This window comes from Macrotis lagotis, chromosome 1 (assembly GCF_037893015.1).
Source record: "Macrotis lagotis isolate mMagLag1 chromosome 1, bilby.v1.9.chrom.fasta, whole genome shotgun sequence".
Classification (NCBI taxonomy): Eukaryota; Metazoa; Chordata; class Mammalia; order Peramelemorphia; family Peramelidae; genus Macrotis; species Macrotis lagotis.
This window is the reverse complement of record NC_133658.1, coordinates 545,560,546-545,585,539: the sequence shown is the minus strand read 5'-3', so window position 1 is coordinate 545,585,539 and position 24,994 is coordinate 545,560,546. Positions and strand designations below refer to the sequence as shown.

The window sequence follows — 24,994 nt, the reverse complement described above, 5'->3', positions numbered from 1 at the left end:
TGCTGAAAAAAGAAAAACCCAATTCAGAACACTTAAGGGATAGGAATTCTAGATGACACTAACTCTACCAAGTAGCTATTTCTTTGGGGGGGGGCAGGATTGTAAGGCAATAGGGTTAAAAGACCTGACCAAGGTCACACAGCTAGTAAGTATTAAGTGTCTGGGGCTGGATTTAACTAAGAACCTCCTGGTGCCAGGGCTATATCCATGGCACTGTTAGCTGCTCCCCAAGTAGCTACTTCTCTTGAGAATTCTGTACCTGTGCTAATATAATTTTATCTAGTATATGCCTGTAAATAGTTTTGATTTGTGTTATCATTAAGTGGATTTTCATCAAGTTTTGGCTGTTTGCCCTTCATTTTAAAAAGACCATGACATCTAGAAGATGAAGCTTGCATGTCTACAAATTGGATTTAAGGGAGGACTGCCTCACTTTCTCCTGGAACCATCTGGGTCCAGTGGCCAGATATGTATCAAGATGACTGGAGAAGCTTTGGATGCAGTGGGAGACCTTGGCTTTTACAAACTAAGGTTTTTAACAGGTCTCACAATGACAATGTTCATTCAGTGGTTAAGGCTGGTTAAAAACAAAAAAGAATGGTGTCTCTTACCTAGTCAAAAAAATCTATCAGATTCTCAAGGCGTCTTGCCCAAACCATGACGGAGGTTTGGATAGGAACCTATTTTGAGACTCATCAATGAGAACCAGAGTGATGGGACTGGTAAATCCAGGTTTGATATATGACCAAGTTTTGGGAATCAGAATTGACATTTTGGGGCCAAAGCTCCGCAGGTAAGGGTGAAAAACGAAAATAAAGCATTGGTTACCAATGGGAAGTAGAGGATATTGAAAAAGGGGAGTCATTATTTCTTTATTTAAAATTTTGCAATTCCCCCCCCCCCCAGTCCCCATAGAAATCAATCTGTTAGTCTTTACATTGTTTCCATAAGTATCTCTGATTACTATTGGAAAAAAAATCTCCATTTGTTTTTCCTTGCAAAAATAAAAGGTAAAATGAGATAGGGTTATAACATGGCAACAGGAATAAAGTTACTTTTGGGTTCTTAAAATGTTTCCAGCTTGGAAATCATTTGTATACTGCTACATTTAAAAATTTTCTTTTTAGTTTTTATTAAGACAATGGGGTTTTCAGTGACTTGCCCAAGGTCACACAGCTAGGTAATTGAAGCTGGATTTGAACTCAGGTCCTCCTGACTACAGGACCAGTGCCCTATCCACTTTGCCACCTAGCTACCCATACTGCTACATTTCACACAAGACATTGTTCATATTTAAATTTGTGAAGAAATTCCTCCACTTCCTACATGTTAAGCTACAAAGATCTATCAGAGTATGTAAAAGACCAGTGTCATAAAAAGCATGGGGGGGGGGAAGCTTGAAAAGGTATCTCCAAAGAATCTAAGGGGCTTGATTGGTGATTAGTGGTGCCCACAGAGAAACTGGATGAGATAGGGTGGGGAAGAGGCCCCATATTTAATTTTAATAGAAATTTAATGTTAAGCATCTTTTAAATCATGTGGTTAACACATTCAATGATACAAAGAAGAAATTTTTGTAGTTTTACAACTCTCTATCTTCCTTTAAATTTATTTTTTCCATGTTTTTTTTTTATGCTTTACTTTTTAAGGCCACACTGTTAGGTAATTATCCATCTCTTTCACTAGGCAGCAACTCACCATCCAGCCCCCACTGCCACATACAACACATACCCTTTTAACAGTATAATCAAGCAGTTCTGAAATCTTAGGTACTTGTTGGAAAAAAAAATATAACAAGTTTTCTGGCCAAAACACTTACAACTCCATAAAATGGAGTTAACCATTTTTCTAACTATTACTGGTCAGCATATCTACCTGTTCTCACTTGAGGAATGATCTTCACTAGGTCTGCTCAAAAAAGGAAACCCATTTTTTTTTTTATTTAAGGGTTAGAAGTGACTTGCCCAAGGTCACACGGGTAGACAATTAAGGTCTGATTTAAACTTGGTTCCCCCTGACTTGTGGTGCTCTATCTACTGCATCACCTAGCTGCCCCATAAGACCCAATTCTTAACAGTTTAAGGGCTAGGAATTCCAGGTGGCTAGCTACCAAATAGCTATTGGGGGGGATTGTAAGGTAATGTTTTCCAAACCAATGCCAAATGGCTTAAAAATGTTATGTAGAAACTATTGGTCTACCATCTAATTAGTTTGTTTTACCCATCATGGCTAGAATGAGGTGAAATTTTCTTTTTTAGAACATAACAAGATCCAGACTTGGAAGCCCCAACTCCTCAGCAAGGTTTCCTCAGGGCTTTTTCCACTCCACAGCATAAAGATCTCTCCTCTTCTGGCTGAGAACAGGGATTTGTTGGCGAACATCAACCAATTTCTTCAGGTCTGCAAGATGAGCAAGTTCTGTTACTAAATGCAGCCCTCCAGGGGCTCAAAGCAAGTCCAAGTCAGACTCCATTTCCTGGGATTGGTCTGGGTTTAAACCTGGAAGAGGGGATGGTTACACTACAAGCTTTGAGGAAGTGGTTTGTTACCTTCCAAAGATCCTGCCTCTGATATACTCCCTAAGGGACATTCCCCTTTTAACAAGTAGGTGCAAAACAAACCAGCATAGCGGCGTGTTTGCATGCCACAATATGTTCACAAGGATGCTTAGCTGGGAAGAAAGACACTTCAGGGTTATGTGAAAGCTGTCTTTAAGGGCTGTCAGAACCAAAAGGCACATATAGATTGGCCAAGAGGAAAAACTTCCAAATTGTAATAGTCATTACACAAAAGTAGAATGGGCTGTTGCCTGGATGACCACTTATTAACTTCTGTGAGGGTCAGGGTCCCTTTCCGTGGGTTGGTATGGCTGCCCGAATGGCTTCTTCTCATGCTCTAGGATTCTGTGTCTCAGTTTGCTCCCTTTCCTGAGGGGTAGGAGGCAGCTCATCAGCCTAATGAAGTCATAATTGGTGCATCGAATTCTGGAAGAGCGAAGTCACCATTGTATAAATGGAAACTGAGGTTAAGAGATAAAGAATGATGTGAATTGGTAACCAAGTAAGGCTTACCTATGTTTGCATACACGATGGTTTCATCAGTGCCTGCTTGGGCCACAACTTCTCCCCTGCAAACATAGAAAAAGAACATATTTAGTAAGTACAGGATAATGGGTAATGCTGGTTGGCATAGCTGAAAGAGCAAGAACATGGTTCTGAAATCTCATTTCTCACACTTAGCTGTGTGAAAATTTAATGGCCTTAGTTTCCTCATCTATAAAAATAAGAGTTGGATTGAATGATCTCAGGACCTAAGTTTCTTCTAGGTCAAACATCCAATTATCTCCAAAGATGAAGACTGTTATTCTTGCTCTTCCTAATGTAGATCTATCATATAACATATGACATGAATGTAATTAACATGTAATAAGTCCGATGATGCATGCAGGGTCTATTTCTTAAATCACTTCCATCTCCAAGCACGAGAAAAACTGACTGGAGAATGTTCAAACCCCATGTGAAATTCTGTAATTCCTTTCCTCTTAGTAATCAACTCTTATTTAGTTGACCAGACAGCTGCAAATGAATTTGTTTTATAGAGAAATCATATAAAAGATTGCCACAATTCTCTTTCCTGCACATTTGGCCTTTACATACAATATACCAGATCATACCATGGTCTCAAATTGCTCCTAAATCCTATAGTTTGATTTTTGTAAAGGAAGAAATAAAGGTTTGATTTTGTGTTTACCACAAAATTACTTTTGTCATTCAACTGATGGGATTCAGTGTGGTACTGTGGAAAGGGCACCGATTCTGAAGTGAAAGGATCTGAGTTCAAATTCTATCTATGAAGTTTACTATTTTGCAAGATTTCCTGGGTCACAGCTATAAAAAACTACCCACTGTTCACGGATGAAACTGAGAAAATGCTAGAGAGAAACTTGACAACTTCTTCACCTATCATAAGGGAATGAACAGTCACAAATTTTAAAATGGAAGGGGGCTTAGAGATCATCTCATTATACCCCACCTTACAGATAACGAAAGCTTAAAAGACTTGATCAAGGTCACACAGGTAATACATGACAGTATTTAGAATGGAACTCAGATTCTGGCTCCAAATTCACTGCTCTTTAACCTCATGATTGAGATCCCCCCAAATTTTATAAACAAAAATGCTTCAAGGGACCCAGAATAAAGAAACTTACCAGGGATCCACCACAGTGCTATGTCCCCAGGCAACATAGGAGGCTTCGATATCTCTGGCAGGGGAGGCAGCAGCCACAAACACTTGGTTGTCTACAGCACTAGAAGAAAAGATGAGGAAAAAATAATCCCATCATAAAAAAATCATGTTGCAAGATTCCTAACCTAGATGTTTGTATGTTGTCTCCCTTCTCAAGACTAAGCTTATTGATTGCCTTTTGTCTTTTTCTATCCCCAGTGCTAAGTACCCAGTAGGCACTTCATTAGTGCTTGACTGGTAACACTTAACAATCCAGGGATCACCTTTTAGGCTGAACAAGATGGAACTTTAGGAAAATATCAAGAGTTGGGTAAACCAGGGCAAAGAGCTGGAGGCAACAACAAACTGATACAATTCTAGACATCGTCTATACCAATGGTTACTTGTACTGGTGATTACCCAAGGATCAAGCCCCCAGACTATAACTACACAGGCAAAGAACCCCTTCCTTCACACACCAGTCATCCACAATTCCCACCATCTGTCTTCTACCCCGTGGTCACAAAGTGGTAAAAGGACTTAGGAAACATGGAAATCTGAAACAAGTCTAGAGGTAAATCTGTAACAAAATGTTTTGCACCTTAGTTTCCAAAGTTGTAAAATGAGTAGATAAGACAAGATAGATGCTTTTATGATCAGATGAGAGGGGTCCTATTTATGGTGCTGTGACCCAAAGATCCAATCAATTTCCGAACAAAAATGATGAAGTACAATGTGTGTGATTAACACTCCAAGTCTAATTATCTTGGTTATGGACAAGCAGAACTGCATTGTGGGTATAGGGCTAACCTTAGAGCCAAAAAGATCTGGATAAAAGTCCTGCCCTCCCCACACTGCCTGTGTGACCCTAGAGCAAGTCATTTAACTTTTCTGTCTGTTCAGCAACTCATTTAAACTTAATAGTTACAAGGCATTGGGGGAGAGGGAGTTTTAACACCAAAAGTTCCCTTTCCCAATGAAACCACAAGTTTCTATTTTTTCTTTTTTCTTTTTTTTTTAGGTTTTTGCAAGGCCAATGGGGTTAAGTGGCTTGCCCAAGGCCACACGGCTAGGTAATTATTAAGTGTCTGAGGCTGGATTTGAACTCAGGTACTCCTGACTCCAGGGCCAGTGCTTTATCCACTGTGCCACTTAAGCACCCCCAATATTTTTTAAAAATTAGAAACTTGTGGGGTGGCTAGGTGGTGCAGTGGATAAAGCACTGGCCCTGGAGTCAGGAGTACCTGAGTTCAAATGCGGCCTCAGACACTTAATAATTACCTAACCGTGTGGCCTTGGGCAAGCCACTTAATCCCATTGCCTTGTAAAAAAAAAAACACTTAAAGATCTATTATTAATAGTTTAAAATTAAGCATTATTATTATTATAAGAATGAGAGTTGAATATCAGTTACCCAAACCACAACCAGCTACTTGGATGAAAAACATGGGTGACGTCAAGATCAAGTCCCTTAAAGGACAAAACACTATCCATTTTCCCCCAAAGCAACAAAAAGTTAGATTTAAAATAGCTAAAATTTTTCTAGTAACTTAAGGTTTGTAAAATGTTTATTATGTTATCTCACTTGAATCTCACAATGATCCAGTGAAGCAGGTGCTGTTGTTACCACAATTTTACAGAAGAGAAAACTGGAGGCTGACAGAGGGGCTACCCAGTCAAAAGGTGAGTAGATGCCTCAAGAAACTAAAACCTGGATTTGAGTCCCCAAAAAAGTAGGAGCACAACACTGGTGCTGGGGCTCCTGGGGGGGGATCAGAAGTATGACCGGTCAGTCACAAGGTGACCAAAAAGTAAGAATTCTTCCTGCTACATCTGTTCAATGTGGACAAACAGGATGGTAGATTTCTGGTGGCTCCGCAGTCTACCACGTTGGAAATTTTTTAGGAGGAGAAAAAAGTCCTAAAAAATGAGTCAGATCCCTCTTACCGGCCCCGCTGAAGCAGCTCCCAATGTGCTGGTCCAGTGGTCAAATTAAAAGCACCAGGATACAGCAGTAGCTGGCAGCCTTTAAAGATAAATATATGAAAGCTGGTGTTGGTCTAAGACAAGAGTAGCTCATATCATAGCTGTTTACCTGACATACTGCACAGTCTTAAACTTTAAGAAAATACTAATTAGGTCAGGCTATACAAGTAGCACAGACAAGCCCATCAACCCCCCCCCTTTTTTTGTAATCACTACTTGGGGCATGATGCTTCCACAGAAAAGTGGGGAAAAAACCATTTGTAATTTCAGCCAAACTCTCTCAACTTATTCTTTTATAAACTGTGACACCTGACAAGTTCATGAAGGGCTTCTATTTCTGACAAAAGTTTTCTAAGTTCATGGCACTGAACATGTAATAGATAATAAAAACATAATAAATTCAACAAATACTTGAAAATTTTCCAGGTAGCTTGTGGCTCAGTGGACAGAGGACAAGGCCTCATGTCAAGAAGACTTGATGTTACCAGAATCTCAGACATTACCAGGTGTGTGACCCTGGGCAAATTACTTCACCCCTGCCTGCTTCTGTTTTCTCAACTGTAACAATGGGGCCAATACCAGCACCTGTCTCTCAGGGTTACTGTAGTAAGACCAAGGGCTAACTCCAGCTTAGGCAACACCAAGGCCAAAGCTCAAGGCCCCAGAGTCCTCTATCAGCACAAGAAAGATCCTCACCTCTCTGAGTGTAGACTTGTGCCAGTTCAGCGAAGCGAATGTCATAGCAGATCCCCAGACCCACTTTGCAGTAAGCTGTGTCTCAGACAAAAAAGGCATGAATGAGAAGTCAGCACCATTATGCAAAAGGAAGCAGAACAATAAAAGCAACAACAATGAAAAGGGGGGCTGGAGGAAGGCAAGTATCCAGGAAGAGAAGAGGATGGAGCCCAGGATCAGGGCCTCCTTTCCAAATATGCCCCAGTTTGATTTCTAGCAGGAGTTTTTAAGCTAGAGCCTATGATTTCGGTGGACTTTTTTCTAAATTTTTGATGACTGTTTTTCAAAATAATTGATTTCCTTTATGATTCTTTGTATGTTATTTTATGCATTTAAAATCATTCAGAGACCCACAGGATTCAGCAAACTGCCATGACACAAAAAAGGTCAAGAACCCCTGACATAGGATCCAGGACAACCTACTTCTCCTGATAGAACGTAAACTCCCTGGGACAAGGGCTGTTTTGTTATAAGATTTGTAATCTCTGTGTCTGGTTAAGCACTTGGCATGCATATTACTAAGAACTTAGTAATGCTTCTTGACCAACTGAATTTGAAACTTATGGATGGGGACCCAAAACAGCCCTTGGATTCTCAGGACTACACTAGAATTCCAAAATAAAACTGCTAGTCTTTTTAGTTAGTGCATAAATAGCAAAATGATCTTAATTTTACTCCTCATTTCACTTAAATTATGTCTTTCTGGCCAGCAACTCAGTGTCCAGTTCCTCTCATGAAGTTTTCCTTCCACACTTGTCCCACTGCCCAGTGTATGTCAGTTGGTAGGTCAACAAGCATTTTGTAAGGCAGGCGGGGCCGTTTCAGTGTTTTTGTTACACGCCTGTTATTTCACTAGTGGAGGAAAATCTCAGAGTAAAGGAGGAAGAAGCTGTTTGCCAATTCATACTTGTAGAGAGTTCCTTGGGGCCTCAGAACACTTGTCCAACGTCACAAAGCTAGCAAATGTGAAGACTGCCTAACTCTCAGTCCAGTTCTCTTGTCACTGTCCCAGGCTACATTTACTATCCACGCACATGTAACCAAGTTTTACAGAATAACTTACTTTGGTGCTAGGGAAAACAGGACTGGATTAGTAAGAACATCTAGGTTAAAATATTGATGCTTCCATTTGTTAGCTTTGTAATATTGGGCAAATCACTTCTCTCTTGGTCTGCTTATTTTATCTGTAAAATGAAGGCATTGGACTAAGCTCTCACATCCCATTATGGGGTGGGAAAACATGCTGACTATAGGTCTAAGAAACACTGCCTTGCATCAGGGCTAAATCCACATGGGAGAACACCAAGCAGGGACAGAGGCATCTGCTGCTCTTCATTGACAAGTGGGTGAAAAAGAAGCAGCCCAAAGGTCAAGGTCACACTAAACTGATACATACGGGTTTCAAACATGGAGAGACTGTCACCAGCATTCAATGTTTCTGATTCTTGGAATCGAATCTTTCCAGGAACATCAATGTCAAACAAGTGAAGCTGTCTCAAAAATAATTGTTATGGTTACCAAGGAATGCTCGCAAGTTTTCAAAGATTATTATTTTACATATGCAAATATGGGAGGTTGTGGAAAAATCCTGCAAATATCCCTCCCAGTGGATCTTTCCCACTGGCTAAAGGATTATATTATTTTTAATCTATAACAAAGACCTCAAAAATCTTTAGTGGTTCCCTTATCTACCTTTAAAATGCATCATAAACTCCTTGGCTCAACACTGAAAGACCTCCAAAATCTGCTTCTGATCTCCCTTCCCAAGACTATTTCTTACATTTTCTTTTCTAGTCAAATAGGTCTAATAACTGTTTCCCATGCACAGCATCTTGTGCTCTGATGCCCTGGTACAGGTGCCTTCCCACAATGGGAATATTCTTTCTGCTCTCAGTTTACAGAATTCAGAGCCCAGCCTACCTAAAAAGCATAGTTCCAGTGCCTTGCCTCACCCAGCGATTTTGCTGATCCCCTCAGGTGTCCACACATTTTCTCTCTCCCCTCCTCCAACCCCATTTTGCATTGGGGAAAAAATAAACTACTTCGTATCATTTTATATATATACATACATATTCACTTGTGTATAAGTTGTACTTTTCTCCTATCCTTTTATCCCTTCCCAATAAGCCCCTCAGGGCAGTGATTGTTTCATTTTTGTTTTTGTATCTCATCCATTTCTCAACCCTTGACCATAGAGGATCCTGAACTAAAAATCCAAAGTCATCAAAGAGCTTTTAATTGCTAAATCTAATGACTCCTCAAGTTCATTACTTCCTTGGTCTTTCTGACATAGTCACCACTCCATTCTTTCCTCCCTTTGCTTCTGTGGCATTATTCTCTCCTGATAAGACTCCTTGCTAAACCACTCCCTCTCAAGGGTGTGCATGTCCATAAGAAACTCTACTCAGCTCCTCTTCACTTTTCTCTCCATTTTCTTCCATGATCTTATTACTAATTATGGGTTTGAAAACTATCTTTACACAAAACAGACCCAAATCTTTATTTCCAGCTTCAATAAATTCACCCCTCCCCCACCCACCCAGCCTTTAGATCACCAATATCTTCCCAGGTTCCTGTGTTTTAACCCAGAAAACCATGACACATAAGAATTGGTTGAGGGACCTGGAGATGTTAAACTTGTAGAAAATGCTCAGGACAAACTAGCTGACCACAAGTGTTTATCATGTAAAGGAGGGATTGACTTACTCTATTTGGTACTGAAGGTCAGAACCAAGAAAATCTGGTAAAAACTGGAAAGAAGTAAATTAAGTAGAAGGTGAGAAAAAGTTTCCTGGCCATCTGAGTTGACCAAAGTGGAATAGGATGCTCAGAAAGGTGATGGGCTCTCTGTCCTTGGAGGGCTTTAAGAAGAGATTCAATGACACTTCTAAGGAATGTTAAAATGGAGAATTCTTGTGTATATGGGTTCAAAATAAGATTAACTCTTCTCCTTCCTCAACCTGAAGTCTCTTTCCTGCTTCCTCAATAGCTGAATTTCTATAATTGAAGACTCCTCCTCTTCTTCCAGCACCTGACTCAGATGCCTGTTCCAGGCTCCCCTTTCTCTGACTGCCAAAACAATTTCCAACTGGTAAGAAATTGCCATGTGACTCCCAGTTCAACAACTTTCAGTGTTTTCCTAATGACTCTGGAATAAAAACTTCTCAGCCCATCACTGAATGCCATCCACAAAATGGATCCATGGCTTTTGCAGATCTCTCTGATACACTGCCTCTCCTTAAGATTTATAAGATTCAGTTTTTTCCATGGGAAATAACCATATTTGAAATATTTCAACTCTTTCAGGCAGGTATTCTTTTCAATTTTTAATGCTCTTTTGTTCATCCGAGTTCCACCACTTTCATGGTCACTCCATCACATACACTTTTCAATGTCTTGGATGTTTCCAGGCACATCCTTGGACTTGTTTGTTTGCATTTTGACTCCTTTGTCCCTTCTCCCTCAGAATCCAACATTCATTTTTAGAACCATGAGTTCCAAATTCTTCCCATTCCTCCCACCCTAATCCCTCTCATTGAGAAAGCAAGTTATTTGATATAGATTAGAATTGTGTAGTCATAAAAACATCATCACAATAGTCATGTTGCAAAAGTAAACATAACCCCCCCCCAAGAAAAGAGTAACCTCAAGAAAAATACAGTTTAAAAAGTTTACTTCAATCTGCATTCAGAGCCCATCACATCAGTTTTGTCCTTCAGAAGGATAGTATTCTTTATCATGTCCTTCAGAGCTGTTTTGAGTCACACCATTGCTGAGAAAAAGTCATTCACAGCTGATCATCCTACAACACTGCTGCCACTTTGTATATATAGAATATATATACATTTCCCACTATATCTGCTCACGTAAATTTTTTTTTTTTTTACTGAGAGCAACCTGTTCATCATGTCTTTTTTTTGTTAGGTTTTTTTTTTTTTGCAAGGCAATGGTGTTAAGTGATTTGCCCAAGATCACACAGCTAGGTAATTAGTAAGTGTCTGAGGCCAAATTTGAACTCAGGTCCTCTTGACTCCAGGGCTGGTGCTCTATTCTTAAAGCAGAATAGCATTTCATCATAATCACATCTCCTCAAACTCCAGTTTTTTTGCCATCAGAAAAGAGCTGCTATAAATCCTTTATATATATATATATATATATATATATATATATATATATATATATATATATATCCTTTTCCTTCCTGTTTTTTTTTTAATCTCTTCTGAAATATAGACCTGGTAGTAGTATTTCCCCACTAGAATTCAAGCTCAAGGGCCTATATTTATTTTTTGTGACCCCCTAACACAGAGTAGGGTATTTCATCCCCATCTTCTGTCAGTCTTTAGGTCTTTATCACTCACTCCTACAGCCTTCTCTTTATGTACTCAACCACAATCCCAATGCAGGGCTTCATCCCTTCTTCCCTGGATTCCTGAATGATACTGTTTCCAATTCCTCCTCTCCATATCTATCCTCCACAGAGCTATCCAGCTGAGGTTCCTAAAGCACAGACTTATTTCGTTCCCCTGCTTAAGGAACACTACTCCCTCTAAAGAAAAATGCAGACTCCAATTTGGTATGTTCCTCTCCATTCCTGAAATGTTCTCTCTCTTCACTATCTCTTGTTAATCTTAGTTCCCTATATAATTTGTAATTACTTTGTTTAGTTTCTGAATTCAATAATATTTATGTAGCCATTCCCCACCCAAATCCCAGTACAAGGTAAGCACCTGGAGGAGAGAAAGGGCCATCATCTTTTTGTCTTTGCAGTACAATCTAACATGATATAGCACTTACTAAAATCTTCTTGAAATTGCATACATCTCCCCATCCTATTCCTAGAAAGATCATTTGCATTCATAGTTTACCCACCACTATACTTCTTCCAAACAGTCTTCTAACCTGAACTTCTCTCCCCCTAATTCTGAACCCTCCTCACCTTACTAAATCTCAATCCCTTCTGTCCTTGAAGTCCCTCCTCCTAGAAATTCTCTCTGCCTTGATTTCTATAGTAAGGTTTTCTCCAGTTCTCCTCTGGCCTCTCTGACTATTCCTGCTCAATCCCTAGAGAAGTGATCATTGCTCTCTCATCTCTCTAAGTGTCCCAGAGACATTAATGATCTCACCTCCTCTCACAGGTTCATGTAAACAGTCCATAAAGACTACTCCCAAATGGATATATTCAATTCATCCCTTATCTTTCTCCTGAACTCCCACCCATTTCAGAGATTGCTAGATATATCTTTACCTAGAGGTCCTTCAATCCTCATGTATCAAATGTCTTCTCTGTTCAAAGTACCAGGCAAACAGACAAACATGGAGCAGGAGAAGCCAACAAGGATGAATGAGACTTGATCACACCCTTTACCTTTCTGTGCTTTGCTAGGAGAGTTCCATCAGGACCAAATACAGTACAGGTATTGTAAAATTTTCCATTATCTTCTTCAGGAATAGAGCCTTTCATTTAATGGGGAAAAAAAACCACGTATATACCATCAACATTTTTCTAAATACAGCAAGTCAAATTTTAATTTTCTTGAATAATATTTGTCAATATTTTCTGATATGCCAAAAATAAGGCTATTGGAATCACATATTTTTCAAAGTCACATTTCTCTCTCTCTCTCTCTCTCTCTCTCTCTCTCTATATATATATATATATATATATATATATATATATATATATATATATATATATATATATATATATATATATATATATATATATATATACACTTCCAGAAACAAGTTTCCACATATTTGAGAAACAGTGTCAGGACAAATAAGAAACCAAGTGTTCCTTAATTTAAAATTTATCCTTAGGCAATTAGATGCTAATTTGTAACATTATATCAGAAATAGGAAACCTACAGCTTTCAATTTAATTTCATCAGGCTTGTGGGACAAATATGAAGAGGTATTATTTTCATTGAGGTCTTGGAGTCTTGAAAATAAAACAAAGTTTTAACTCTGGTGGTAATAACACAAGATAATGTGATAAAAGTCCGAGTCATGTTTATTTTCTGTCTCTGTTTCCCTTCTAATAAAAAATGAAATATTTTATTTTATTTATTTTTTTTTGCAAGGCAATGGGGTTAAGTGGCTTGTCCAACACAGCTAGGTAATTATTAAGTGTCTGAGGCTGGATTTGAACTCAGGTACTCCTGACTCCAAGGCCAGTGCTCTATCCACTGCGGTATCTAGCTGCCCTGAAATTTTTATTTTTAAAAATGATGGACATCACTACAACTAGCTAAATTTGCTTATTAACTAGTTTTATTTAAATGAAAGAATTTCAACCTGTAAAGTATAACAATTTTTCAGTCACTCTTTTAAGCTCCCATCAAAAACCTTTTATCTATTCTCATTCGATTCTCCTATTATAGTCTGTATTTAATTGTATTCTGCTTCTATCTTTTTAAAAAGACTTGGCATAACTTCATTAAGGTCTTTCTAGATTTGTTTTACTTCCTAGGTAATTTCCAACACTAAATCCAATTTTCCTAGGATTTCTCTGCATTCCTCAGCAGTGTTAACATTATTATAACTGTATTCCATTACTACAATTATTCAATCCTAATGTTGGAAATTTAGGTCATTTCTAGTTTTTGTCAGTTTGTGGAAAAACTTTCAAAGAATTATATACAGGGAGTTTTCTGAGTTTTTTTTTTAATAGTACTGTCAGGGAACATTGCTAACAATGAAATGTTGGTCAAAGGGTATGATTATTTTTGCAATTTTTATTGCCAGACTGCTCTCCAAGAAAGATTCTATAAATTTTTAATTCCACCAGAAATGAATAAAAATCCCTGTTCCTCCATATAATCAATCACCAGCACTAAGTTTCGCTTCTTTTCTCTCATCTCCATCTCTTATCCTTAACTGAGCATCACAAAGAATTTTTTTAACTGTTGGATTGAACCAAATCCTATATTGCCTATTCTTCATTTTAAAAACCAAGTTAATAAGCATGGTGTGATGAGACAATGGAAAAAAGCAATGGGGTTTTTTTTGAGACCAGTTCTAACTCTTCCACAGTCTGTGTAAACTTAGCCAAGCTATTTAACTTCCTTAGGATTCAGTTTCCTTATGCAAAATGGAGAAATATCCATACTGCTATACATGTCACATACTCAAATGAATTTGTGATCTCATTAATCTGAAAATTCCCTCCCAGGATCCAAAATGCAACCCATACATGTTGTCTTTCATGGGCAACTCTCATATAAGAGATATATAACATACATGTGTCATCAAGCATAGAAAAATACAAGATTACTCACATTCAAAGGGAAGTGGTAAAAGCTATTATCATACTAAATAAAATTTTTTAAATTTCTGAGAAATTTTTGGGGGGAGAACCTCCTCAAACAAACCTAAATTAATGCTAAGCCCACATATTTGCCTTCAAGGGAGAGGATTCTTTACACCTCACATTAGAGGCCCCATAACATAAATATTCTGGACATATGCTGATGTGATTTATCTTTCATTTCTTTCTGATAAATATGCCAAATATCAAACATTTTCAGAATATCATTTTTGTAATGCTTGGAAAAATGTCCATTGGCAAACTCATGCTATGGAAACATATGTCTTCAACATTTGGAAGTAGGGTAGAAGAGGCAAATTCCAAATCAATTATTTTTACCAGAAAATAAGAATGGTAAAGGCAAAAGACACTTAAGAACCAAGAATACCAAGTGTGACAACATCTACATGGACATGAACTTGACCTCCACCAACCATTTTTACAGAAAATAGCCCTGGGGCCCCAGAAAGCTACCTCCAACGAGAAAAACTTGGCATTCCTTGGCTAACTCAGAAAGCCTGTTTGTGGATTCACCCGGGATTTTCTCTGCATATTCAGGAAAGAAGTTCGTGCCATAGGGAGAATTAAAGCACTCCTAGAAGGGAGGAAGGAGAAAAAGGGGGGGAAGTTGTTAAATCCCTTTCTTATTACCAAGGAAGTGGTTGGTTCTGGTTACATTTGAAGAGAACACCTTCTAGAAAAGTGTCAGCTCCCACATGGCCCTTTGGGACAACAGTGGCATTGAAACTGAGGATATGACCCTCCCAATTAGGCAAGTCCAGGGTTCAGGGTTCACCTTGTTGACGAGGTAAAAAAAAAGACTTAGCTCCTATCTCATCAAGGTCCTATCTTAAAGGAAAATCATACAGGCCTAGGAGAAGTAATTGGCTTGGGCAAATATCTGTACAAATTTGGCTTAAGTCTAAAAAAGGGAGATAGAAGTGTTCAGAGTTTCTCAAGGTTTTTTTTTTTCTCCACAATTAAAATGTCCAGGTTTGGATGATTTGTTCTTAAAGTTAAGTATGTTCTAAACTTGTCTCAAGAAGAATTATCTTTTTAGTCAAGTATTTTCTGAATGACTACTGTAAGGTCCTGAAGGCAGGAACTGTCTTCGCTACACTGGTATAGATAGGGCTGAACAGTATTGTACAAAAGATTTTTATTCATTTACTATACATTTATTAAGCATCAACTCCTGGGAACAAAACACTCTGATAGATCCTAAGATACAAAGTTAATAGGATATTCCTCAAATTCCTTGGGACAAGCAATAACTTTTACATACTTTTTGGGAAGTCATGTATTTCAAGCTTCACTCAAGATCAGAAATAGGATCAACTGCATCAAAGTACAAAAGCCAAAAGAAAATAAAATACTATAAGCTAGAAAACTAGCCTTATTCTTATGAAGAAAGAAATTCTTTTCATGGCCAAGACAATACAAAGACTAAAATACTGAAGAGTGGAAAAAATTAATGTTTACTAATCAAACTCTGCTTTTCATTCAAGGACTGTATCAAAATCACTAAAAGAACAAGTCCAAGTAAACCTGTAAGAAAATAGGCACTTTCATGAAACTAAATACCCATTCAAAAACAGTTTGAGAGAATTTTTTTTTTACTTTTAGTAGGTGTGAAAGTTTTGTTCTTTTGAAGGAATTAGCAATAAACTAAACCAAAAGTTTGAGTGCAAAAGCTTAAAACTGAACCAAATCTTTGGGATACTGGTACACTGATTTGCTGAGAAACAGATTTATTCTAGAATTATAGAATTCCCAAAAGGAAGTGAATTATTACAATGTGACTTTATTTCATGCCACACATCATAAAAGATTAAAAACTCACCCATGAGCTGGAGATAAATATGCTTCCGTGGCATTGAAGCACTGAAAACCCATTGAAAAGCTTTATACTATAAGGGCTAGCCTTCAAAATGACAAACTTCTGTGTTTAATAATCAAGGTGATAAAGATTAGATAATGAAGAATTAAAGAACATTTATTAGATCTTGTGAATTCAATGTCAAATCATGTAGAACAATTGACTGCAGCCAATTGCATATTAAAGTTTCTTAAAAATATACAGGTTAGGAAGGAGATTAACATCAATATAAACAAATGATAATAATCATAACATTATTTGATAAACACATAAAAGAGGAACAAAACAAAGTGTTAATTTGAGGACTGAAGGTGAAAGGTCATTATTAACACCAGAAAAGGGGGGAAAGGTACCAAAAGACTTCCTAGAAGAGATGCTGACTGACTTGAAATTTAAGGATGCATAAGAATTGGAGCTGAGTAGGAGGAATAAGGAAGATTGTGAACAGAGAAACAGGTTGAATGGAGCACAAAGTGCATGGGGGTAATACTAGGAGAGATCTGCTTTGAGTGTGTGCTGAGACCTCAGATGTTACTTTTCTCACTGCGCTGGGTTTCTGGTGCTCACGATATACCTTCTACACTGGGCCTGGAAGCTGTTCAGTTGGTCTGCTGGGTGATTGGTTACTGAACTGGTACCCACAGGCCTCAGTAGGTGATCTGTACCTGCAGCTAAGAGATCTGTGCTTCCGCTTGGTCTGGGTCATACTCCCCCTACACCTGAGTGACAGATTTTTTCTAAAATCCTTCCAAGATATCTTAAGCTGAAAAATGCTCCAATCTGTCTTTTTTCTGGGTACTGTCATTCCAGAATTCATTTAAAGGTTTGTTGTTTCTGAAGGAATCTAGAGAGAGCTCAGGGAAGTTCCTGGCTTCTCTCTGCCATCTTGGCTCCATTCCACACTAGTAGAGAAATAAGTGGCCTCCTATTGCAAAGGGCTTTAAATGAGCAGAGGAGTGGCATGACCAGATTATGTGTGTGTGTGTGTGTGTGTGTGTGTGTGTGTGTGTGTGTGTAAATAACATGACAACGTGAGAGGGAGAAAGGAAGGGTAGAAGTAGAAAGACCTGTTCCAAGGCTGTTACAATTACAAAAAAGGTGTCAAGTAGGGCTGGTTTTACAACTGTGGTAGCAGACAGAAGAGAAAAGTCAGATAGGATCAGGGTGGAGAGGCAGAAGCATCAGTACTTGGTAACACGCTGGTTATGAGAAACATGAAATGGGATTTATCAAAACAAAACCTGTAATTTGAACATGAGAGATGGGATGAATGGCTGAACCTAAAATAAGAGTGACCAGGTCCAGAGAGAGGGGGGATAAGAACAGGTTTGTGGGGAACTATAGATGTTTATATAGAAAGCTTAGGACTGAAAAACTGAAATCTGGGAATTAATGGTAGAGGTAAAGTAAAGGTTAAATCTACAAAAATGAATGTAATTAGCAAAGGAGAGTTTGTAAAGAAAAGCAGAACAAGGATAAATCTTTGGGTAACAGCCATCATGAGGGTCTAGGAAAAGAAAGGGAAGTCAAAGATAATTAAGAAAGTGTGGTATAGGCAAAAAAGAAAAATCATCTGTTTCAATAGATGGCTAACAGCAGCAAAAGATGCATAGTGGTTAAGGAAGGTGAGGACTAGAAAAAGTCCACTGGGTTTTTGATCATTAGGGAGTCAATGATATTTTATAAAAGAGTATTTTAAATTGATTGCTTGTTAAAGATATGTGATGATATTGTTGAATAAGCAGAATTCACCTCAAATAATATTCTGGATTTTTCTGTATAGACTCCAGGACAGGAACTGAAATGTAAGATGAGAATCTGAATTTTATTAGGCATGTAATTCACAGGTGTTCCTTTTATACTTACAGGGAGAGTTATAATTTTGGCTCCTTGGCTTGCTGCCTTCTTGATAAATTCACCAGCTCGAGTTAGGTTATCTGACTTGACAGGAGATACACGAAGCTGGATGATGGCCAAACGAAATTCTGAGAACATAGGTAAAGGAAAATGAATACTAGGGAAGGCTGGCCATTAACAAAATTTAATACACATGTAAGGCATACCTAGAATTCTAGATAAAATTAAAAGTCATAAACATTGTATGCTCTGAAAGACTGTGGGACTTCACTTCTTTCCCATCCCCAGTCTCTTTGACTCAAGTCAAAGAACTCATAATTCTTGTTTTTTTTGTTTTTTTGCAAGGCAATGGGGTTAAGTGGCTTGCCCAATGTCACACAGCTAGGTAATTAAGTATCTGAGGCTGAATTTGAACTCAGGTACTACTGACTCCAGGGCCGGTGCTCTATCCACTGTGCCGCCTAGTCGCCCCTTGAACTCATAATTCTTACTAGTAGAGATTTGTTCCTTTGGTTTAAAATGGATAACAGTAACTAGAGTATAGGATTATTGTGAGGGTCAAATTTGATACTATATATATGAAGTACTTTGAAAATCTTCAACAATATGGAAATGTTAACAATTTATTAAGGAATTCCTTACCCATATAACAAAGAATCATGGTTCTCATAGTTGGAAGGACCTTAAAAATCAATTAGTCCCATCCTCTCATTTTATTTTGCAGATGAAAGAATTCAAAGTCATATGATTAGTGAAAGAGCTGGAATTCTTACCCATGTCCCCTGACTCCAAATGCAGTGATTTATTTTTTTTCCCCACATCATATAAAACTAATATTCCTAAGAGAGATACCATATTAGGCTAAACTTTCAAGAGAGACACTAAAAGATAGTCTCTTTTGTTTCAGACCAAACCTATTATAGGCAATTCAGATGACCTAATCATCTATCTTCTTAATTATGCAATGAGGAGAAATATATTTGCTGCTAATTGTGAAAGTTTCAGAATTGAGATGAAGGAGATTAAGCCGAGATGACTTTTATTGTGAGCAGGTCCCAGAATCATATTTTAAGATTTTGTTACACAATTTGGGGCTAAGAAAGTAAGGTTTATCACTGGTTCTGAAGACAAATGAAGAGTCTATTCATCTGGCTTTTGGTTGTTCTGATATTTTTCTCTTCATGATTTTTAATCTTTCTTCATTTTTCCCTACCAAGACACTTGTGGGGAAGTCAAGAATTGTGATCACTTGAGATTCTAAAAGTTCTTTTTTAGAACTGTATTTGTCATAGTCATCCTTCTTATTATGAATTCCTAGAGGGCTGGAACTGTCTTTTGCCTCGTTTTGTAACCCCAACATTTAGTACAATTAATAATCTTTGATTACAGACTATTGACTTTATATTTTTAAATCAACCTTTTCTTTTTGATGAGGCAATGGGGGTTAAGTGAATTGTCCAAGGTCACACAGCTTAGCAAGCAACAAGTGTCTGAGGTTGGATTTGAAGCCAGATCCTCCTGTCCCCTGAACTACTGCCTTTAAAGAATGACCCTGTATCCCCTGGCCCTGGGACACTGATCTGTGTTCTGCATCTTTAGCTGACTGCGCAGCCTCCACTACAGGCCTCTCAAACTCAATATGTCCAAAATAGAACTTTGTATCTTTCCCTCTATTCTCCTCCTTACTTGACTATTTCCAATGAGAACACAATCATCTTTCCAGGCAGCTCAGTTCAAAACTTAGGTCTTATTTCACTCTCAGAAAAATAATTTATATAATGACATTATGGACTTAAGAATTCTGATCAAAGTAATGACCAACCAAAATTCCAGCTGACATAACTTCCTGACAGAAAAGTGATGGGCTCTGTGTACAAATGAGTTACTTTTTTTTTGAAAATGGTCAATTTGGGGCCAGTTAGGTGGCTCACTGGATAGAACACAGGCCCTGGAGTCAGGAGTACCTGAGTTCAAATCCGGCCTCAGACACTTAATAATTACCTAGCCGTGTGGCCTTGGGCAAGCCACTTAACCCCATTGCCTTGCAAAAAAAAAAAAAAAAAGAAAGAAATGGTCAATTTGGGAATTTGCTTTGTTTGACTATATGTATTGTCTAACTGTATTTCAAAGGCATTTTTATTTTCATTTTTCAAGGATGGGTTGGAAGAGCAAAAAAAAAATTTCTGATCATTGCAAAAAAAGGGTTTTAAACAGTTTTTTACAAACACAATTGGAGTCAAAAATATTAAGTGACCTTGTATTAAGATATTAAGTACCTCAAAACACAGAGGTAGTAAACAGAAGGAGCACTGCTTGAACCCAGGCCCTCTGATTCTAAAGTTAGGTTACAGATAGGAAACTATTCAGTATTAAATTATAAGCTGAGCCAAGACTAGCACCTAGATTTTCTAATGTCCAGTCCCAGGTCTTAACACCATACAATATAAAAGATTTAGCAAAGGCCCAGTTTGAATCTGGCTAGAAAATCATTTCTTAATTTTTCTCTTCAATAAATAAATCAACGAGTATTTATTAATTGTCTACCATATAACAGGCATTAAGAAAAAATCACATTTTACATTCTGGTGAGATACACAAACATCTATAAACACATAAAGAATAAATATAAAGTGAATAAATACAAGTAGATACACAAGTATCCATGTAGTTAGAAGGCACTAGCATTTGGGAAATCCGGAAAGACCATATGCAGCTTGAGCTGTATCTTTCAAGAGGAGCCTGTAGGTCTTTAAGAATGACAGATCTAACCAGCTTGTGCAGACTTAAATTTTCAATTTGGGCATTTGTATCACATCAGTCAATAAATTAGGGCCTGATTTATTGTTTTGTTAATTGTTAGATTAAAAGTTAATAATGTAGATTAAATTTTAAAGAGCCTGTGTATTTTTTTTCTTAAGAGTACAATATAGGGGCGGCTAGGTGGCACAATGGTTAGAGCACCAGCCCTGGAGTCAGGAGTACCTGAGTTCAAATCCAGCCTCAGACACTTAATGATTACCTAGCTGTGGGCCCTTGGGCAAGACACTTAACCCCATTTGCCTTGCAAAAACCTTAAAAAAAAATAAGTACTATTATAAAATATCTATCAGTATATCCCTCAGCCAAATCTATAAATAACAGAAAAAAAAACAAGCCTAAAAGAAAAATGGTAAAGCAGTGTGCTAACATGAACTTGATTACTTCCCAGAAAACTGCATGGCTCAGAACACACAACTCCCCACATCTTCAAGGCAAAAACAATAAACTTATCTTCTGCCAAAGAGCAATTTAGGAAAGTGAACATTTTCAGGCTTGGAGGTATAGAGGAGAGGCAGTTGGGGAGTGAAACAGATTCTTCCATTATTTTCTAAAATAACAAAGTCCAGAAGTGGCAGGAATGTTACTGATTAACAGCTTAAAACAGCAAATAATCAGGATAAAGGGTTATATATGAATCAAGATGAAAAACTGGAAAGGACAACATTCAGAATAACAAATTTTCTGGTACTCTTGTCCCATACACAATGCCATAATTTGTGGGCTGTTAGATGATCAAGAATAGTTTAAGAACCATAAATTTTATGCTAGCTTCAGAATCTGGGCTTATTTCTGAAATTTCATTTTGCCAATCATTCAGGAAATAAATAGGTTGTACTTTTTTTCTTTGCACAAATGTTTTCAATTCAATTAACATTTATAAATAACCTTTGTGCAAGCTACACTGATATATGTCTGGGGTATACAAAGAGAAGGCAGGGAAAGGTGTTGTTTTTTTTTTTTTTTTGTTTAGGTTTTTGCGAGGGAATGGGGTTAAGTGGCTTGCCCAAGGCCCCAAAGCTAAGTAATCATTAAGTGTCTGGGGCTGGATGTGAACTCAGGTACTCCTGACTCCAGGGCTGGTGCTCTATCCACTGTGCCACTTAGCCGCCCCTGGCAGGTTATATTCTAATGTGGATTTTAAATCCATAATTAATTCAAAAAATATTTTTAAGAGCTATGTTCCCCCTCCCTTTCTCTTCATTAATTTTCTACCCTTCAGGTCCTCATAATTTCCCCACCATTGCTTCACTCTTTTCTTCACTCTCTTGTCTCCTGGCCCATTTGGATCATGGCTCTGATACCTTGGGATGTGTTTACTGTGTTACCCTTAAAGACATTGGGGGGCTTGTGTGTCCTGAATAGTGATAACAGTGGTGACATCATAGCATGTTCACACTTTAGATCCCCCAAAAGGAATAATTACAGTGAAAATGTCATTGGATGTGGAGTTGGAGATGCCAAGGTTAAATTTCCAGCTTCTAGATTATAGTACTGACAACATCCTGGGGTGATGATCAGCTATGACGGACTTGTTCATGTCAGCAGCACCAAAATCAAGGACAATTCTAAAAGACTTGTGGTGGAGAATACCATCTATATCCAGAAAGGGGAGTTTAAATGAGGTCCAAAGCTTCATATTTTAATACATACATATATATAATATATATATAGTCATTTTTTTAAATCATTAATATTTTCTTTCTTCCCTTTGGATGTGAATCTTCCCTCTCAACATGATCGCTATGAATCAGTTTAGCATGGTCACACATGTAATGTTTAAATTGGATTGTTTTCTGTCGGGGGGGGAGGGGGGGAAAATTTTGCAAAAAAAATGTGTAAAAACTACCGTTCTATGTAGCTGGAAAACCAAATAAATAACATATTTAAACATTTCCAGTGGCAGGGCTGGGGCTGGTGTGGCCTGGGCTCTGCGCGGGCGGCCTCGCCAGAACGTCTTTCTGGGTCTGGTTCCTATGGCGACCCCAGGTGATGGGCCTGGAGCCCTTTAAGAGCCTCCCTTCTCCACTGCTATGTGGCACGCACGCTGTGTGCGTGTGTGCATGTGTGTGCATGCGTGCGTGTGTGCATGCGTGCGCGTGTGTGCGTGTGTAAGATAAGGCCCTGGCACACAGGTCGGGGGCGGGCAATTACAACGAGGCCCGGTGCTGCTGAGCTGCCGCCCGGAGGCCCGGGCCGGCGCGGGCCCCTCGGCCCCCAGCGCCCCCCTGCCGCCCGGTGCCAGCCCCGGCCCCGCCCGGCCCCGGGCCCCAGTGGGCGCCGCCCCGCGGCCCCGCACTCACGGGCCATCGCTCTGGTCACGGATCGCATGTACAGGCCGCCGGGCGGGGGCGCCGACCGCGGGGAAGGAGGCAGCGCCGGGACTGGGGCAGCGGGGCAGCGCGGGGCCGGAAGCGGGGCGGGGCCGCGGGGAGGGGCGGGGGCGGGGCCCCAGGACAGGGCGGGCCCCGGCTCGGGTGTGCCCCGCCCCGCCCCGCGGCCCCGCACTGCCTCGGGCCCGCCCCGCCCCGCGGCCCCGCACTGCCTCGGGCCCGCCCCGCCCCGCGGCCCCGCACTGCCTCGGGCCCGCCCCGCTCCGCCCCGCGGCCCCGCACTGCCCGGCCCGCAGTCTCCCTTTGAATGGCAGCTCCAGCCGCGCCGCCCTCCAGGGCCTCCGCCTTCAGCCCAGGCCGATAATATTGAAGGCAAATGCGGTTAAGTGAGTTGCCTGCAATTGTCAGCGTGAGGCGGGCTTGGACTCGGTCCTCCCGCCCCCGGGCCGGGCTCCACCCTCGGGCCCCAGCCGCCGGGACCGGAGCTCGGCGCGGACGGGCACGGGGTGGGGGCGCCGTGGGTCTCCCAGGCACCACGTGGCTGCGGCCGGACGGGCGCCGACCCCCCGCGCCGCCGGCCGCCCTGCGCGGGAAGTTGCGGGACGACCAGCGTGGAAGTGAGGTTCGGGCGGATCCCGGCGCGGGCGCTGGGAGCCGAGAGACCGGGCGGCACCGGCCCTGGAGCCGGGCGCCCGCGTTCGGACACCCGGCCTGGGCCCGGCCGCTGACCGCCTCCACACAAGCAGCAGCCTGGCCCAGGGCCAGTCGTGGGGGGCAGGCCGGTTCCTCTCTCAGAGAACTGGTGCGAAGGGGGGCCGAGGGGCGGGCAAGGGTGAGCGAACAAAACGTGGGCACGGCGAACCGGGGGCGGGCCGGCACCCGAGAGGAGCCAAGGAAAGCAGAACCACAGGCCGCTCCGGGCCCGGAGAAGGGCCGGGGAAAACGGGCCCTGGAGATGCCGAGTTTGGTGCAAGGAAGGGCAAGGCGGCCGAGGCGCGCCGGACCCCACAGTCGCCAGAGAGAGGGCGCTGCGGGCCTTGGAACGCCCGAGGGTTCTAGAGGTGATCACGGGCCGGGCAAGGGGTCGCCACCCAACGGAAAGGGGCAGCGCGGCCAGGTCTTCTTCAGAAAGATCCCCAAGAGCGAGGGAAGGGTGCGGTGGGCAGTAGCCCAGCTCTGAGACGCGTCCGCGCCCGAGCGCGCCCAGTCTCCAGGAGACCGGAGCATGAGAGAAATATTACAAGCACAACCTACGGGCCCAGGCCACGGGCTGGATAACAGGCAGGGGCCAGAGTGAGCAGGCAACAGTACCTTGTGAGGATGAAGGGTCCAAAGGCTGGCGGTACCCTCAGCAGCAGTGGGGAAGTTTGCAAAGGGGGAGGATTTGCCGAGAAAGATAATGAGTTTAAGATGTCTACAGGTTATACACTGAAAGGTCTACTAGGCACTTGGGGATTCAAGACCAAAAGTCAGGAGAGATTAAGGATGGATAATGTCAAAGTAAAAGATTATCAAAATTATATTTCTGTTAAAAAAATTGATTTCTGTGGAATACTCAGCGTTCATAATCAGTCGCCTTGTCAAACTTAAACTTAAGAGAGCAGCGATCAGGATGCTGGGAGACTTGTCTAGGCAGGAGGAGACGAGATCAGATGTACGAGGATGATGGTTTTTGAGGAGCAGTTTGGGCAACTTAATATTTATGCAACTTTCATGGTCGGGCCACAAGAGAGGTTAATGATTTTCCCTATTCTATTTTTGCAAACAACAACTCTTCCCCAGTTGAAATGTGGTCATTTTTGTAATGGCCTCCACCCTAAGGTTTAGATAGTAAATCCCAGAGAATAA

General features: G+C 40.4%; 1 protein-coding gene across 1 annotated transcript; it reads right to left on the bottom strand.

Annotated features, from left to right (window-relative positions):
• Positions 1–1,593: 1,593 nt before the first annotated feature.
• NIT2 (nitrilase family member 2) lies at positions 1,594–23,219 on the bottom strand. Its single transcript, XM_074214324.1, has 10 exons — positions 23,117–23,219; positions 18,006–18,124; positions 14,735–14,855; positions 12,317–12,405; positions 8,345–8,438; positions 6,910–6,984; positions 6,175–6,253; positions 4,211–4,309; positions 3,072–3,127; positions 1,594–2,400 (listed from the first exon to the last, which is right to left on the bottom strand). The coding sequence occupies exons 1-10, from the start codon at positions 23,142–23,144 to the stop codon at positions 2,309–2,311; spliced, it is 852 nt and encodes a 283-aa protein (XP_074070425.1). The 5' UTR covers positions 23,145–23,219; the 3' UTR covers positions 1,594–2,308.
• Positions 23,220–24,994: the final 1,775 nt, after the last annotated feature.

Bases quoted from the DNA above. Each gene is read 5' to 3' on its own strand.
- NIT2 (XM_074214324.1), bottom strand. From the start codon at position 23,144: ATGCGATCCGTGACCAGAGCGATGGCCC. The intron at 14,856-18,005 runs GTAAGTATAAAA...CCTCCCTTCTAG, and splicing joins CCAAAATTATAACTCTCCCT to GAGTGCTTTAATTCTCCCTA. The intron at 4,310-6,174 runs GTAAGAGGGATC...CTTTTCTTCTAG, and splicing joins GAGCTGCTTCAGCGGGGCCG to TGCTGTAGACAACCAAGTGT.